We start from the raw sequence: 14,331 nt of genomic DNA on the forward strand, positions 1-14,331 counted from the left end.
AATTGCCAGCCATAGCTTTTAAAGAGCATTCAGAATTTTAAAGGATGCAGTCAGCTTTGATTAAAAATTTAACATTTTAAATAAAGCCATGCAATCTCATTTATTTCACAAATGCTCAAAAGCAGCAGGCAAGTCACCAAAGTGAAGTTTCAACTTGGGATCAGTACCATCTGGAGAGGAATTGGTTTTACTTTAGCGTACTGTTATGTTCTGTGATAAGCAACCCTGGCTGAATTTACTGTGCTACTACACAAACCACTCAGCCTTTGTCATATGGATGACCGGGATGGATGAATAGCTGAGGCACTGACTCTGATCTGAGAAAACAGGCAGACGTAACTAAAAGGAAATTAATGAATACCCCTGACAAGATCATAAAAAAATACCCTCTACTCCCACAGGAGGATTACTTACAAGCCTGTAGATCCACTAAGGAGTGTAGGGACGGTGATTGTGCAGTGTTCAGTGTTGAAACCTACAGATTTCAAACCTCAAAAGAACAGCTCACCAGAGAAACTGTCTCAGGAACCATTCATTCTCTCACCCATCTTCATCTTCAAGGAAGTTTGGACAGTGCTCCGTCAGACAGTGGATCACAAACCCCACAGCAATATCATTTAGGACCATAGTCACACATGCATGGATCCACAGCCTAATCACTGACTTAAAGCTGGAGACATTTGCTCTTGTAGGCACATCCCCAGCTAAAGTGCATTGTCAGACATGAGTGACACTGCACAGGAAGCGCAGAGAACTCCCTGTGCAGTATGGATCAATATACAAGGTAGAAGCAACTGCGTACATCTGAATAGCAGTGCATACCAAAGTATACAAGATAGAAAGCTTCTGGAAATCAGAGTCTTACCTGTAGTTATAAGTGAATAGGTAAAAAGTTCTCTCTCTATATATAAACCAGAACTTAGCTGGCATTGGATTAGGTACAGCCTACGGATCAATGCATTGTAAGTAAAGGAAACACCAGTGGAAGGTCCCATGAAAATAAACCAGGAAAAATCCAGATGACAGATGCTAGTGACAGCCACAGGGGCTCAATTTTTTTTTTTTTTTTAATTTTATTTAATCAAAGTTAAGACGTGGATAAACATAAATACAGCACAGGTACTTCAGATCATTCTTCATATTTGTGTACAGACAGACTGATGGATGTAATCCCAATGAAACCTGCAGTCAGTGATGTGCATACAGCCTTCCCCCCATACACACAAAAACAAAAACCAATTTAAAAAAAAACACACAGACAATCTCAGCACACGCTCTCATTACAAATGATTCATACATAAATAGGTAGAGGGTGCAAACAAGCTAATATGCGAACATGTATAACCTCTCGTTAATGGGGAAAAAAACAGAAGCAGCCATAATGATTAAAATACATTCAGTTACTGATAACTAGTTGTGCCATACAAGGCATTATCAAAAAAAGGAAATTGTGCTGCAGAGAAAAGCTATATACAACAAGAAAATAAACTGCAAAGTTAACGCATGCATGTTTTAACCTGGAAAAGCACAGCCCTCCAATATTTTCTCCATGTTTGTTATAAAAGCCCTCTGCACTCAACTAAAATTAAAATGATCTTAAAGGATAATACTTGTAAAGTTTTACTTAAGTCTTTAGCCACAGAAAACTGCAATGAAAATAAATGTTCAGTCATTTTCAAAAAAAAAAAAAAAAACAGAAACAAAAACAAAATCTATTCATCTGATGACATGCATGATTAAAAGGTCTAGGCAAGATACACTGCTCTACATTCCTGATGACTAAGGAAAAAAGCTCAAGTCAATTTAATCTGCAGATGGTCAAAGGATTTTGTATTCCAGCAGAAGCAGCAGTTCAGATCTTCTGGATCTTTTCCCCAACAACTACAGGATTCTCTTTTCTGATTTTCTCAGCAGCATCAGCTTTATAATTGTAAGAGCAACTGTGTACATCTGAATAGCGGTGCATACCACAGTAAACGTTTCCACACCGACACTCGAACCCTGTGGACACAAATATTAGTTTAGCCATTTCAACATTCTTAATTAGACTGGCTTGTTTTAAATCCTGAATGTGTTCACTCACTATCAATAAATCTCAGTCACCAGTGTCAATCAGCCAAAGAGCCTCTGCTGCAGAAAGCATAAGAATCACAAACAATATATTTAAGCAATTACAGTAAGATTTGACTTGACCATCCCCTCCTATCATGATATACTAGTACAAAACACTCTTGGAGACCTCCTGCTCATTTAATTTGCTAATCTTCACCCCAAAGAACTCAAGCTCCTCAGGCCCTTTCACTGAACCACTGCAAAAGGTGGTTAGCGAAGGGCAGCAAACATCAGCCAATTCCTCAGCTATGCAGACTTCAAAAGGGCAATATTTGGAATTATAAATTTCACTAGGAAAAAAAAAAGGAAGCTGAAAAACAAAATGCATACATGAAAGACTAAACCTAGTACAAGCCAGCTGAAAACACCTTTGCCCAATTTTTATTTCAAATTTACAGCATCAAGAGATGTCCAAGCCCCATTTCTGCCCTAAGAGAAGACCCTTTCAAAGGTCCAAAGCCTACATCTCCTTTTCAGAAAGAGAAGTAAAATTGGTATTTCTTACCAGTAAGTCCAACCTTCTTCCTGCACATGAAACAGCGATTCTTTTTCTGTTTTGGTTTGTCAAGTGACTTGTCTTGTTCTTCAGGTGTAGGCTCTGCGTTCTCTGACACTGAAGCTAATATTAAAAAGTTGATGAGAACAGTGGAAAAGCATCTCTCTGTCTCTCTCCCTACCCCCTCTTTAAGTCATATGATAAAACTAAATCCCACATTGTAAATTTAGGCTCTGGGGTTAGCAATTTTGCTGCAACTTTCATGTCTGAAGTATAACGTACTCACAGCTCTGGTACTAGAACTCCTTCCCTCCGAACCTTCAGCCTAATTCATGGAGAGAATTCACTGAACACTCATACAAAACCCACAGTACAACAATACCATAAAGGAAAAAAATTGATGTCCATCCCTTTATACATCAGAATAAATAAAAATTAGGTTTGAGATTCAGTGTTACCAAATTCTGGAAGAAAATGAACATCCAACACCAAGTGTTTCCTATGTGTGTTACTGGTCTGTTTCTTAAGATCTGCTTATAAAAAGTATAAGCAGCTTTGCATATTATTAGGATTGGTTCAGAAAAACATTCCCTTCCAAATGCTGAAGCAACGTTATTTTTTGCTGAAGGCTGCAATACTGAAGCCATACAACGTGCAGTGTTTCAGAACAGTCTCTACTACTGTGATGCTGCTGCTCATATACACCTGGAGAAAGCCCACACAGGGGCTCGCCACTAATTAGAGATAAGATACTAATAGCCAAAGATGCACAGAAATATAAGGGGAAGTACACTACCCTGAAACTCAGGAGGTAGGTAAACGCCTATCTCATTTTAAAGAGACTTGCTGGGACAACCTTCAGACTACCTTTATATTTTCCCATGTCTGAAAGGGACAGGTTACATGGAAGATTATAAACAAGTAATTGTAGTATTTGCCTTACCTAGGTAAAAATAGATATTGGCTGGTTTTCCTCAAGTATTTGCACATTCCTTACATTACAAAACAGAAATAGAAACCAGGAAAAAAAACAACACTTAATTCCAAGAAGCGCTAAGATCCGAGCTCTGCCAAGCAGCTATTGCTGTATGACAGCAGGACAAGTTTCTAGTAAGGTACACACAAGCTAGGAGTATTTGCAGCAAAAGAGGGAAAGAACAAAAGCAAGCTCCAGCTCAGAGGAGCATCAGTGGGAGCAGAACTAGAACCAGTGTGGTAAAGAATAAAATACAGCACCAAGCCCAGACATTTATCAGGAAATAGCTGCAGGCATCTCTGTGCAGCTGGACTTTTGTTAGGCACAGGCTGTCAGATGTATCAAGGACCTTGCTAGTTCTGTGCCAGTTGACAGTGACTCTGCTCCATAATCCAGGTGGTTTTTGCTCTCCCCTCTCCTCGTGCTACTATTCATTTTTTTTTGTGGGGTAGAGGGTGGTTAAGGAAGTAGCACTTTGTCTTTTTGTATTGTATCAAAACATGGTAGAGACAACAACAGCTAGAAAAATATCTGAACAGCAGAGACTTTGCAGAAGTGGGTAGTATATTTCAAATGTTAAGATGGCAAGGACAGGCTATTAAACCATTTTAAAATCACCATCTATGTCGCAAGCAGCAGCTTTTTCTTTTCCTGAAATTTATAAAATAATAGTTTGCAAGTGACTTTACATGGCTGTTAAAGGGCAAATATGTGAGTGGACAGACAACATTAAAAGGTTTGCAATATAAGTATAAATGCTTTAAGGATCAAAAGATGTGAGGTAAGTATCAGAAGTAAGAGTTACTGAAATGAACTCTTGCCATATTATATGGAACAGACATTCCTATGTTCATTAATTTGTTAAGAAAGCTTTATGCCATAAATTGGCATTTAGGAGCTAAAACTCTCAGGCTTGCATTTCCTCTTGCAGCAAGATCCAGTTATTTCAATATAAGTTTTACAGAAAGCCTTTAACTGTTAGCCAGATTTAGGAAAAACTGGCACTGTTCCCTGCATAACAAGGCTCTAATACATACATAGATCTTCTTTGTGCATATGAATCTCACACTAAAAAAGGTTTAAAAATATTTAAGGGCTGCTGCTTTCTGTGGAACCGAGTGGGAAGATTTTTCTACTGCTGCCACGAGTCATTTTGTACCTACTGTAGTAACCATAAATTTTAGATCCGTTTGCTTTTCCATGGAAGCCAGAGATTTAACTCAAAATCCTCTTTGATAATTATAGATGTCCTGACTACTAAACCACCTTTAGATAATAAGGCACCAGTGCTTAGTGCTCCGTCTATAAACTAAACACGATAAACACAATAGAAAAAAAAGCCAGGTAAAGTGCAATACCACCCTGCTTGGAGCTCGCAGGAAATATGTTGCAACCACTCCCAGCTGCTGTACTTTGTCTGGATTCCAGGATGCTGCTGCCTGTGTTGCTTGAACCGGTTCCCTCCCTTCCCCCAGCCCCAGCTCTGCCTTTAGCTAGAGAACAGAAGCACTGGCAGTACCAGTACAAGCTGCCAACTAACCGAAAAAGAATAAAGCATGAAGAAACACTCATTTTTCTGCAGGTGACAAGTTGGCCTGCCTGCTAGACGCTCCTTGTTTTACAGAACATGTTCCTAGCTGATCAAAACAACCAGAGCCTGGATTTCCTCCTAGAGGCAGAAGCTTTTGCTACTGCTTTGCTTGTGCCAAGCTTGCTTGAACTTCAACATACTCTGACTGACCATGAAAACAGCACCTAGGAGATGAAGCACGCTTCAGTCCTTGTATCCCTGCAGGCTCAACACAGAACCGAGCACGTTTGTTGCAAAGCTCCTGACATCTCTTCTGTTCTCTTCTCTCCCCCTGCTCTGGATGCTTTATGTTTGTTGCCTCTCTATTACCAGGCAGAGTTTCTGAAAGAAAAAGGTCATTCCCACAGGAAGGGGACTAACAGCTATATTTACCTTTTAAGTGCATTTCATCAAACCTAGTAAGAAGAACACAGTCTCCTCCAAATGAATGCAATACTTAAGGTTAACCCTAACCAGAAGATCACTACTAACATTTTGACAACAAACTGAAGTAATCAACCTAAAATACGCTGCACCTACAAAAAGGTAACAGTAGGATATTGGTGCATTCCAGTTTTGTGGTGGGTTTTTTGTTTGCATTTTTCCACCCACGTGAGCTAAACAGTGCAGAGGGATTGTTTCAGTCTCAGATTAAAGACAGGACAAAAGGAGAAATCAACTTTCTTACATCACTTGCACTTCACACTAAGTTTCTATGCAGTTTAGAAAGGCTTGCTTCCTAAATTTTATCCACTTGGATCAGACCAACATTTCACTAGCACAGACAAAATACTTCTTTGAAAGCTGTGTAAAAAATGCAAGCACATTCCCCTAGTTTTCCTCAGAAACCTTTCACCTACACTCTTTTGAACTACTTCACTCCCCCTTAAAATTTCCATTATTGCAGTTAAACTAAAACTAGCAGCTGAAAAAAGCATCCAGCATCCTCTAACTTCTCAAACTGTTACCAAACAACCTGTTATAATGTAGGGAAAAGAGTTTCCCCTCCTCATCCCATACTTTTCATCTTGAGCCTACAAGCGAAGACGAGAAAGATAAAGTCCAGCAGATACTATGGAAATGAAAAAAGACTGGATTAAAATTCAGTTCTTTCAGCCAAGGACTGATGGTAGCTCCAGCTTTTCCTTGAGGTGAGACTCTTCAGATGTCAAAGCATCTGAGAAACTATCAGAGAACCCAAGCTTCCTTTATCTGATTCCCAACTGCCTCTGAACTGCTGCAGATCTTACGCAAACTGGGAAAGCAAGCCTTACTTCCAAAACTGAAAGCTACATTTATATTCCATCATAAGGCTGGGGTTTCCCCTGATTATTTTTTTTTTTTTGATTTTTTTTAATGGAATAAAACTGTGTGTAAAATTTTATATTTAAAAGATGTGGGGTACACCAAGTTTTCACTGATACTCTACAGGAGAAACTCTCTAATAATAATAGAAAGTGAGGCTAAAAGTGATAAATGTTTTGTGACAAGAGGTAAAACACGAAAGATCAGTTACTCCCATAGAAACCTGGAGAGGAAGATAAAAATGAAAGACTGGTAAGAACAAAACTAGTATATGAAAAGAAAAAATATGCAAAGGAAAAAAATGTATTAAAGCTACAGTATTTATTTGCATTTTTTTTTTTTTTAATAAATCATTTACTAAAATCATGGACTACAAACATGAGCTATTTCTTACAAATGTGAACTAGAAAGCAAAGTTCGCCAGAAAAAAACACATCACTGAGCTACATGAGTAGCCTTAGCAGAAGAGCAGAAGTTAAAAAAATATATATATTTTACTATGTACATAAGAGAGCTTGTATGCAGTTTTAGTACGGAAGCACTAAGTAAAAGTTTACTTAAGATAACAGAACATTTAAATAAAAGCACACTTACCCACAGAACTTAGTTTAAACCTCTATCATAAACATTTCATCTCTCCCTGGATCATTCAGCTGGTATCCCAGGCTATCCTACATAATTTTCTGCATCAAAATTATACTCTACATCTAAATCCCTGGTACTGTCACAAAAACCTGAAGTATCCATCAATTCCTTTCCAGCACTGTTTACTTAAACAGCCCTGATAAGGCCCACTGCAGTAGATGCCGTTAGTTCACTAGAATTCACATTAAGTCCAAGTTATCTCTACATAAAATTCTGCAGCTACTCATTGGTTTTAATATTAAGCTTTTTTATTTAGTCAGCAATGATAATTACTACAATGTTTTAACTCTCAAAAACCTAGAGCAATGCCAAGCCAGGTGATTTCATTGAGAAGAACAAACATGCACCTTTTAGCTAGTTATTCAAGTTGGTTAAGCTTGATTTTTCAAAATACTAATAGTGCCACATTACATTATTGATTGAGTTTTGCAGTGCTAATATATGGACCTTCCTAATTCACAACGTGCTCAAAAAACAAATTGTTTCTCTTGGTATTCTGTAGTTTTCAGTCTCAGAGGCTGAGAGCTCACCCATTAATATAGCTTGTACTTCGATCCCAATGCTCTTGAGCTGCAAGATCTCCACTAAGTACATGTTAGAATAATCCTACTTCCCAGGACAAGTTTCATTTACCTTTAAAAGCATCCCTGAAATATAGAGTACACATCCTAACCTGGATGGTCTTAAGACTGTTAATCCTAGAGCAGTGAAATGCCTCTTTATTCGCTTGCAGGCTTGCCAGGAGGCAGCCCCATTAACCCACTGGCTAACAAATAAGGAATCCTGACCGGCTAATTATAACAGTGCTGTAATGAGTGAGAGGTACAGCATCTATGAGACATTTCTTCAACTGAACTCAAGAAATGCTCCAAATAGAAGAAAGCTGCTAGAGAAGCTCGATTGAACCTACTATAATGTGTTTCATTTTAGGTCACCTTTAATGATATGTTCATAAGAACATTACATTCAAAATAAAAATATCTATTAGCCACTATTTAGCACCTGGGCTTTTTGTGGTGTTCAGTACCTACGAGCATTATGGCAATCACTAAATGTAAAGACCAAATTTATTAATGTATTCTGTAATTTTCCTTTATTTCTTTTGAAACACAAATTCAACGAAGAGAAAAATCTCAACTGCTCTTTGGGATTTTAGCTTTGTGGTTTTAGTTTCTCTGCAAACAGCAAGGACTGTGTGCACACAGCTCAAGTCCATTTATGTCTGCTTTAAAATGATCTAGGAAACCAAGCATTCAGCTAATCTTTCATTGATTTTATATACTACTAAGTTCTAATAAATGTTAAGTAATGGGACTTCAACCAAACAACTGCAGTAGACTAACTTATTATAGCAGTACAAAACAATTTGCTTCAGACAAGTATTCTAATGAAGCAATATTTTTCAGAATAATAAATGCTGAACAAGTGATTGAATCAGACAATTTTATTTTTTGTTCCTCCCCCGCACCAACATGAGTAGAATTATAAGGTCTTCTGTCTGAGACCAATTCCCACAATACTGAGACTTTTTTTTTTTAAATATTACATAGCTAGACAATGCTAAATAATTGGTTCACACATTTCTGTTACATTCTTGTCAACAGCCTAAAATTCAAATTCTGAACGATGTGAGAAAAAAAAAAAAAGAGTCTTTAGGATGCAGAATTGTGACAATTCAATTAAGTCCACTTAGCATCCATTATAAGTTGCTTTCTTTCCAAACTTACACTTTTTAAAGTAGAATATTAAAACTGGAAACACTACATTTCCTATGATTTTCAGTTAAGGGACAGCACAGAAGCACTCTTCAGAAAATGGGGCTGACCCTGCCACCATGAGTTATAAATAGAGATTGTAATTTAGAACTGCAATTACGTGCTGATGTTCTTAGTTTAGAAATCATTAAGGTACAAAGAAAAGGACACAGCTGAAGTACTCTAAACACCAGACATTGGTTGACCCTTGAAATGCATACTGTAAAATAGGAATATACCCTTGAAATCAGAACTTCTAGCTATGAAACCATCTTCTCCTAAGGAGAATTAGAAGGAGCAAACATTTATCCAAATGGCTAAGAAGAGAGACATTCTTCTGGAAATTTGTTGGGGAAAGTCTTTTCACTGGCCCAAGTCACCACACAGTACCAGAACCAAAGATTATATTTTAAAATAAAGTACTCTTCCTTCTGCCTCCAAGTGAAAAAGCAGTACATGCTACTAACTCGGAGTTCTGATTTACAGCTAAGCCAAGCAAGCAAGATACATATGTAAACAGAGACATTAATTCAGGCACTGGATGGAAAACGAAGATCATGAGACTAACAGGTTGTGGAAACTTTTGAAGTAGTGAGGGAGAAAAAAACATGACGGTCAAAGGAAAAACAGCTTACAAAAATTGACATTATATTGCCTGATACATGTTATGTCAATACCAGAATAAACCTGTAGTAGCAAATTTGTGTATCTGCAGTGCTTGTTCTACTTCTGAGGTCCCCTGCAAGGGATATACCTGCATAGGAGCTAGGTTACAGTTGATACGCAGCGCATCCCAGTTTCTCTATAGTGCTAAGCTGAAAGTAAAACTATTTTTATTACTAAGCGGTGTATCAGCTGAAAGCACACCTTGCAAATCTACCTCCACTGGGCAAATATATATGACTTGAGAAGCATAAGCCTTTTCAGCCCTTGCTCTTCTGTCAAACCAGGTAGGGTCAGATGTCATTGATCTATGTATTAAGAGCATGCCTTGTGTGCATTGTGAAAGCTGAGGCAACAAAAGCTTTCAGCTCCAGAAAACAAAGTAACAACTATTAGAACATACATCCAGAATACATCTTCAAGACTAAACAAGCATTTGTTCAATAACTGACTTCTCAAAGGCTAGTACAAAATGGCATTAGCATTACAACCTTTTTTCTGAGTTTCACAGCTACTGTTTGTGTGACCAATGATGTGGCCTTTACTCAGCACCGAGGAGGTAACAGTCACAAACAATGACTTTACTATTTTGCTTTATAAAAAGGGAGAATTCATGTTCAGTATAATATCTGCAATACTGGAAGTTCAACAAAAATCATATTTATCAGCTTTAAGTGTAATTGTATGTTCTATTTATGGGAAAACCCAAACAACTATTTAAAGACAAGTCCATAGAAACAGAGCTCTACTCACTGAAGCTTTAGCTGTGTCAGCAAAAGAAAAAGCAGAATACTTACTGACTTACCTTAAAATAACTTTTTTAACGTCTGTAGATTACAGGCCTGAGCAGACTTGGTATACTGTTATTTTTGCATTTTGCTAATAAATGCTATCAAACACTATAGTTTTAAGCTCTGCAAGCCTGTACATAAGAATCAATGAGGAAAAAAACACTTTACATTGTAAGAACAATAAGGATTTTAGGCCTATATAGTTGAAGTGATCCACTCAGTTATTTTCCTTCAAGCAACCAGAGTGCATAGTTCTGTAATTTTATCTTTGGTAACATTAATTTCAGTGGTTTAAAATATTACACCAGAGCCAATAAAATTCTTAGGTGAAAGGCTCTTTTGTAGGCATTTCATGTTTATACTAGAGAATAACACTGTTCTTAGCTATGACATAGCACCCTCTTTAACAAATATGCTTAAACTTCTGTGATATTTGCCCTACTTGAAAATGACTATTTTGGGAAGTAATATATAGTCAGAGCTCTATCTGCATGCAGCAGCTGTGGCATAAAGACCTAACAATAGCTTTATTTATGATGTGCATTTCCAACCCCAATTAATAAACCTGCTGCAACAGATACTGAAATCCACAATTCAAGTTAGAAATTTCCAGTTTAAGGCTCATATATTAAAAAATGCTTATTTTGCCATCTGATTTCACAGAACATTTGGTTTTGAGAATGAGCCATCATTCCAACAGGAGTGTATTATGAACACAGATTTAAAAACATTATTCATAAGATCCATCTCTGAAAACTAGGCACCAACCTTGCAAGTCTTCTGTCTCAGGTACTGTTTTGTCCACAGCCGTACTATCCGGTTGGGATGATGCTACAGATTCTGTTAAAAGTGACTGACTTGACACAGGGCTAGAAGGGAAAAAAAAGTTATTTTTAAAGAAGACACATCCATACCCTAAGAGCATTCATTAAAGAAATACTTTAAAGTCTTGACAAGAGAGCATGCCAAAACTTTTCACTCTGAAGTTGCTTTAGTAACCACTAAAAAAAAAAGTGTTACGCTAAGAATACCAGACAAGCTGAGCTGATGAAAAATTGAACATTTTTGCATTCACTGCATTCATAGTGAATATAGTAAGTCAGTTCAACTACCAAAAAACGTTTGCCTCTTCTCCCCCCCCCCCCCTTTTTGTAGTTTGGCATGCTATCCTTCCACACAGAAGCAACAATGCAACATTCGCAAAGATTTCTAACATACGCCATCGAGATAATTGTAGAGGAGCTACTTCTGGTATTCCAGTGATTCCAGTGAACAAGAAAATTGCAGCATGTCAATGTTTCCAGCAATAAAGAATCCGCAGTTGTATGAAGAACCCCTTACATTTTTGCAGTGAAAAGCAGTGATGGCCAGATTTCTCAACCCTGTCAGCTAAAATCAGTGTGTCTGAAAACTCAGAGGTGAATACCCTGGACAGTTACGGGAGACAGATTTAATTCTAGCAGTTGCAGACAAACTGCTCAGCAGCACTTGTGCTGTGGGACAAGGCCCAAGTGAGGGGTAAAACGATCCACTTGTCCAATTTATTTCTCACCTTCCTCTCAGGGATTCACTCTGAATCCAAGAAATCAGATTACCCAGCGGTCTATGAACCAACAAAGCCCTACTAGTAGTCCATGACGCAACCAGGGCACCAGAGCTGTAATTTTAATTGCCAAGTGTTACATAGAGGTCTTGAACTGCAGACTAGGTCACCTACGAAAGTCCATTTTCAATTTAGCAGACATTTTCTCAGTGTATCATAACTCTGAAGCATGACCAGAGCCCCTACTTTTACTTTGGAAAAAAGAACAAGCAATACTGATTTTTTAAAATGCCAGTCTCAGAGCCGCCATCCATATTTTCTTCTGTAGCTGAGCTAGTGATCAAAAAAATACTTTTTAAAAAAAGTGAATACTGTAAAGGTTAGGTGGGAAAACAAACCCAAGGCACTGTAATTGGTTCACCTCTGTGCGTTGACCTAGATGATTTTATATATGTATATATACAATTATCTATGTATAAATATATATATAACAGGTGTTTCTTTTTAAATACAGATTAAGTGTTATAGCAGGGTAAGATATATACTTTCTACCTCAATTAGAAATCCCAGAATAGAAAGATCGAATATAGCATCAAGCATGGCACCTAGCACTCAGTTCATATGCAGGACCCAAGCATGAGATAACACCTCCTATAAAAAGCTAAGGAGCAGAAAACAGTCTGAACAGAATCAGTCAACAATAACAGATGAAATCAGATCCTGCTTACCCTTGGCCTGTCCCTTATTACATACTTTCATTTAGCTTCCATAGTGTAACTAATGTTTTTCACTGCAAAAATTTCCAAAGCACTTTAAAAAAAAGTTCCTGTTGGTTATGTCTTCCTAAACTGAAATGCAGCTACCAAATAAATATTTAGCTTTCACAAATGGAAAGCACTTTAAGTCTGAGGGATTTACAACAGGCTGTTACCTCTCCTTGAGTAATCAGGTTGGAAATTAGTTGTTTAATAAGACATCAGTTCAGCGGTACCACTTGTACTAAGAGTCAGACATCTTTTCCTCTGTATGTTCCACTTTTTGTGAAACAACTATTCCTTAACACATTATCATACGTTTATTTACGAGAGTACTAGTCAATAGCTTTCTGCCATTTTACAAAACCCTCAAATTTCTGGGATGGAAAGAGCTCTCCTTTGGTAAATATACAACCAACTGCACATTGCAGAGCCGGAAGACTAGCCAGACAAGTCTTTGTAGAACAGCATGAAGCTGGCAATACTCCTATTTGAGGCTAAATTCTAAAGGCAAATTTGCATTTGAATGCAAGATGTAGCTAACAGATCGGCCACTATTTACTGAGATCCCATGCTTTAAATTTCTCAGTCAAATCTTGCATGTTTTCCTAATTCAGGTCTTGGCATTTAATTATGCAGAGTCAGAGCATAGTTAATTTCATCATGCTGATTAAAACATTTTTATGTACAAAAAAATAACAGAAACCACTTACCTTGGCTGCATAGATGGAGTTGATGTAGAATCTAAAGTTGACTGAGTTTCTTGGGCACTGCCTTCTGTGCATTGAACTGGTAAGGACTCAGTTATACTACTGACAGAAGTTGCTGGAAGGAAGACACTAATGTAAAAATGTGGTACACTACTTCCTGGGATTACATAAATTACACAGTGCAATTATTCTTCGACCTCTGTGACATGAGCCAGGAAAGTAACTGAATCTCAGTCAATACCATAATGAAAAATAATTTTACAAGAAGTAATTTTGCTTGGCCATGTTTTGAACATGTTCCAAGCCCCAAGCCCCCACAAGTTCCACAACACAAAACCGTAGAGCTGGAGCTTTAAAATAGTTACTATTTTCTGCTACCTCAAGTGTCTACAAACAGCCTTCTCAGGATTAACTCAATTTTTCTGACATAAGTTTTATTAAATAAAACAAGATGGATCTGTGAGAAACAGTATTACTGAACCCTAACATCACCTTAGGATCCATTCTAAAGTTGTAGAACCTAGAACCCCAGATTTCAAGCAATGAAATATATTGCTTAAATATTAGAAGTTAATATTAAAAGTTAAGGAAGTCTTGAGGAACAGAACATGAGATTCTTGGTGTCAGTATCCAGCTGAGCCAGAAGAGACATGTCAGGTTCCAAAGGGAAGCACTTCCTCTCTCTTCTTCCTCAAGCAGAAACATCATAGTGAAGGTAAAATAGAGACAGGGTTCCTCTTTCTGAGAGAACTGCCATGAATTTTAAGGGGAAAAGAGATCTCCTAGCTTACTCCTGGGGAGCAGTATAGGAAGAGTTCCCCAACCCACAGAAATAAACACAATCTGCTTTGTACCAAAGTATATTGGGCCAAACAAGGATAACAAACTATGACATTAGGAGAAACTTTTCAAAAGAAGGGGAAGTTAATCTTTTAGCATCAGGCTACAAACCTAGATGCCTGTATTTTAAATGTTTTTCACAAACATTCCCCAAGCTAGATGTTCTCTCTA

At 37.6% G+C, this 14,331-nt stretch overlaps 1 protein-coding gene across 2 annotated transcripts in view; it reads right to left on the minus strand.

Annotated features, from left to right (window-relative positions):
* Positions 1 to 995: 995 nt before the first annotated feature.
* ZFAND6 (zinc finger AN1-type containing 6) overlaps positions 996 to 14,331 on the minus strand; it is a 38,246-nt gene continuing 24,910 nt past the window's right edge. The window contains exons 3-6 of one of the 2 annotated variants that reach the window (XM_084293341.1): positions 13,324 to 13,435; positions 11,081 to 11,181; positions 2,618 to 2,731; positions 996 to 2,001 (exon numbers count right to left, since the gene is read on the minus strand). In XM_084293341.1, the coding sequence (XP_084149467.1) occupies positions 1,853 to 2,001; positions 2,618 to 2,731; positions 11,081 to 11,181; positions 13,324 to 13,435 (476 nt within the window). In that variant the 3' untranslated portion in view covers positions 996 to 1,852. The remainder of the gene's footprint in view (positions 2,002 to 2,617; positions 2,732 to 11,080; positions 11,182 to 13,323; positions 13,436 to 14,331) is intronic. The other variant, XM_084293340.1, reaches the window with a different exon arrangement.

This window comes from Netta rufina (assembly GCF_964035555.1).
Source record: "Netta rufina genome assembly, chromosome: 11".
Taxonomy (NCBI): Eukaryota; Metazoa; Chordata; class Aves; order Anseriformes; family Anatidae; genus Netta; species Netta rufina.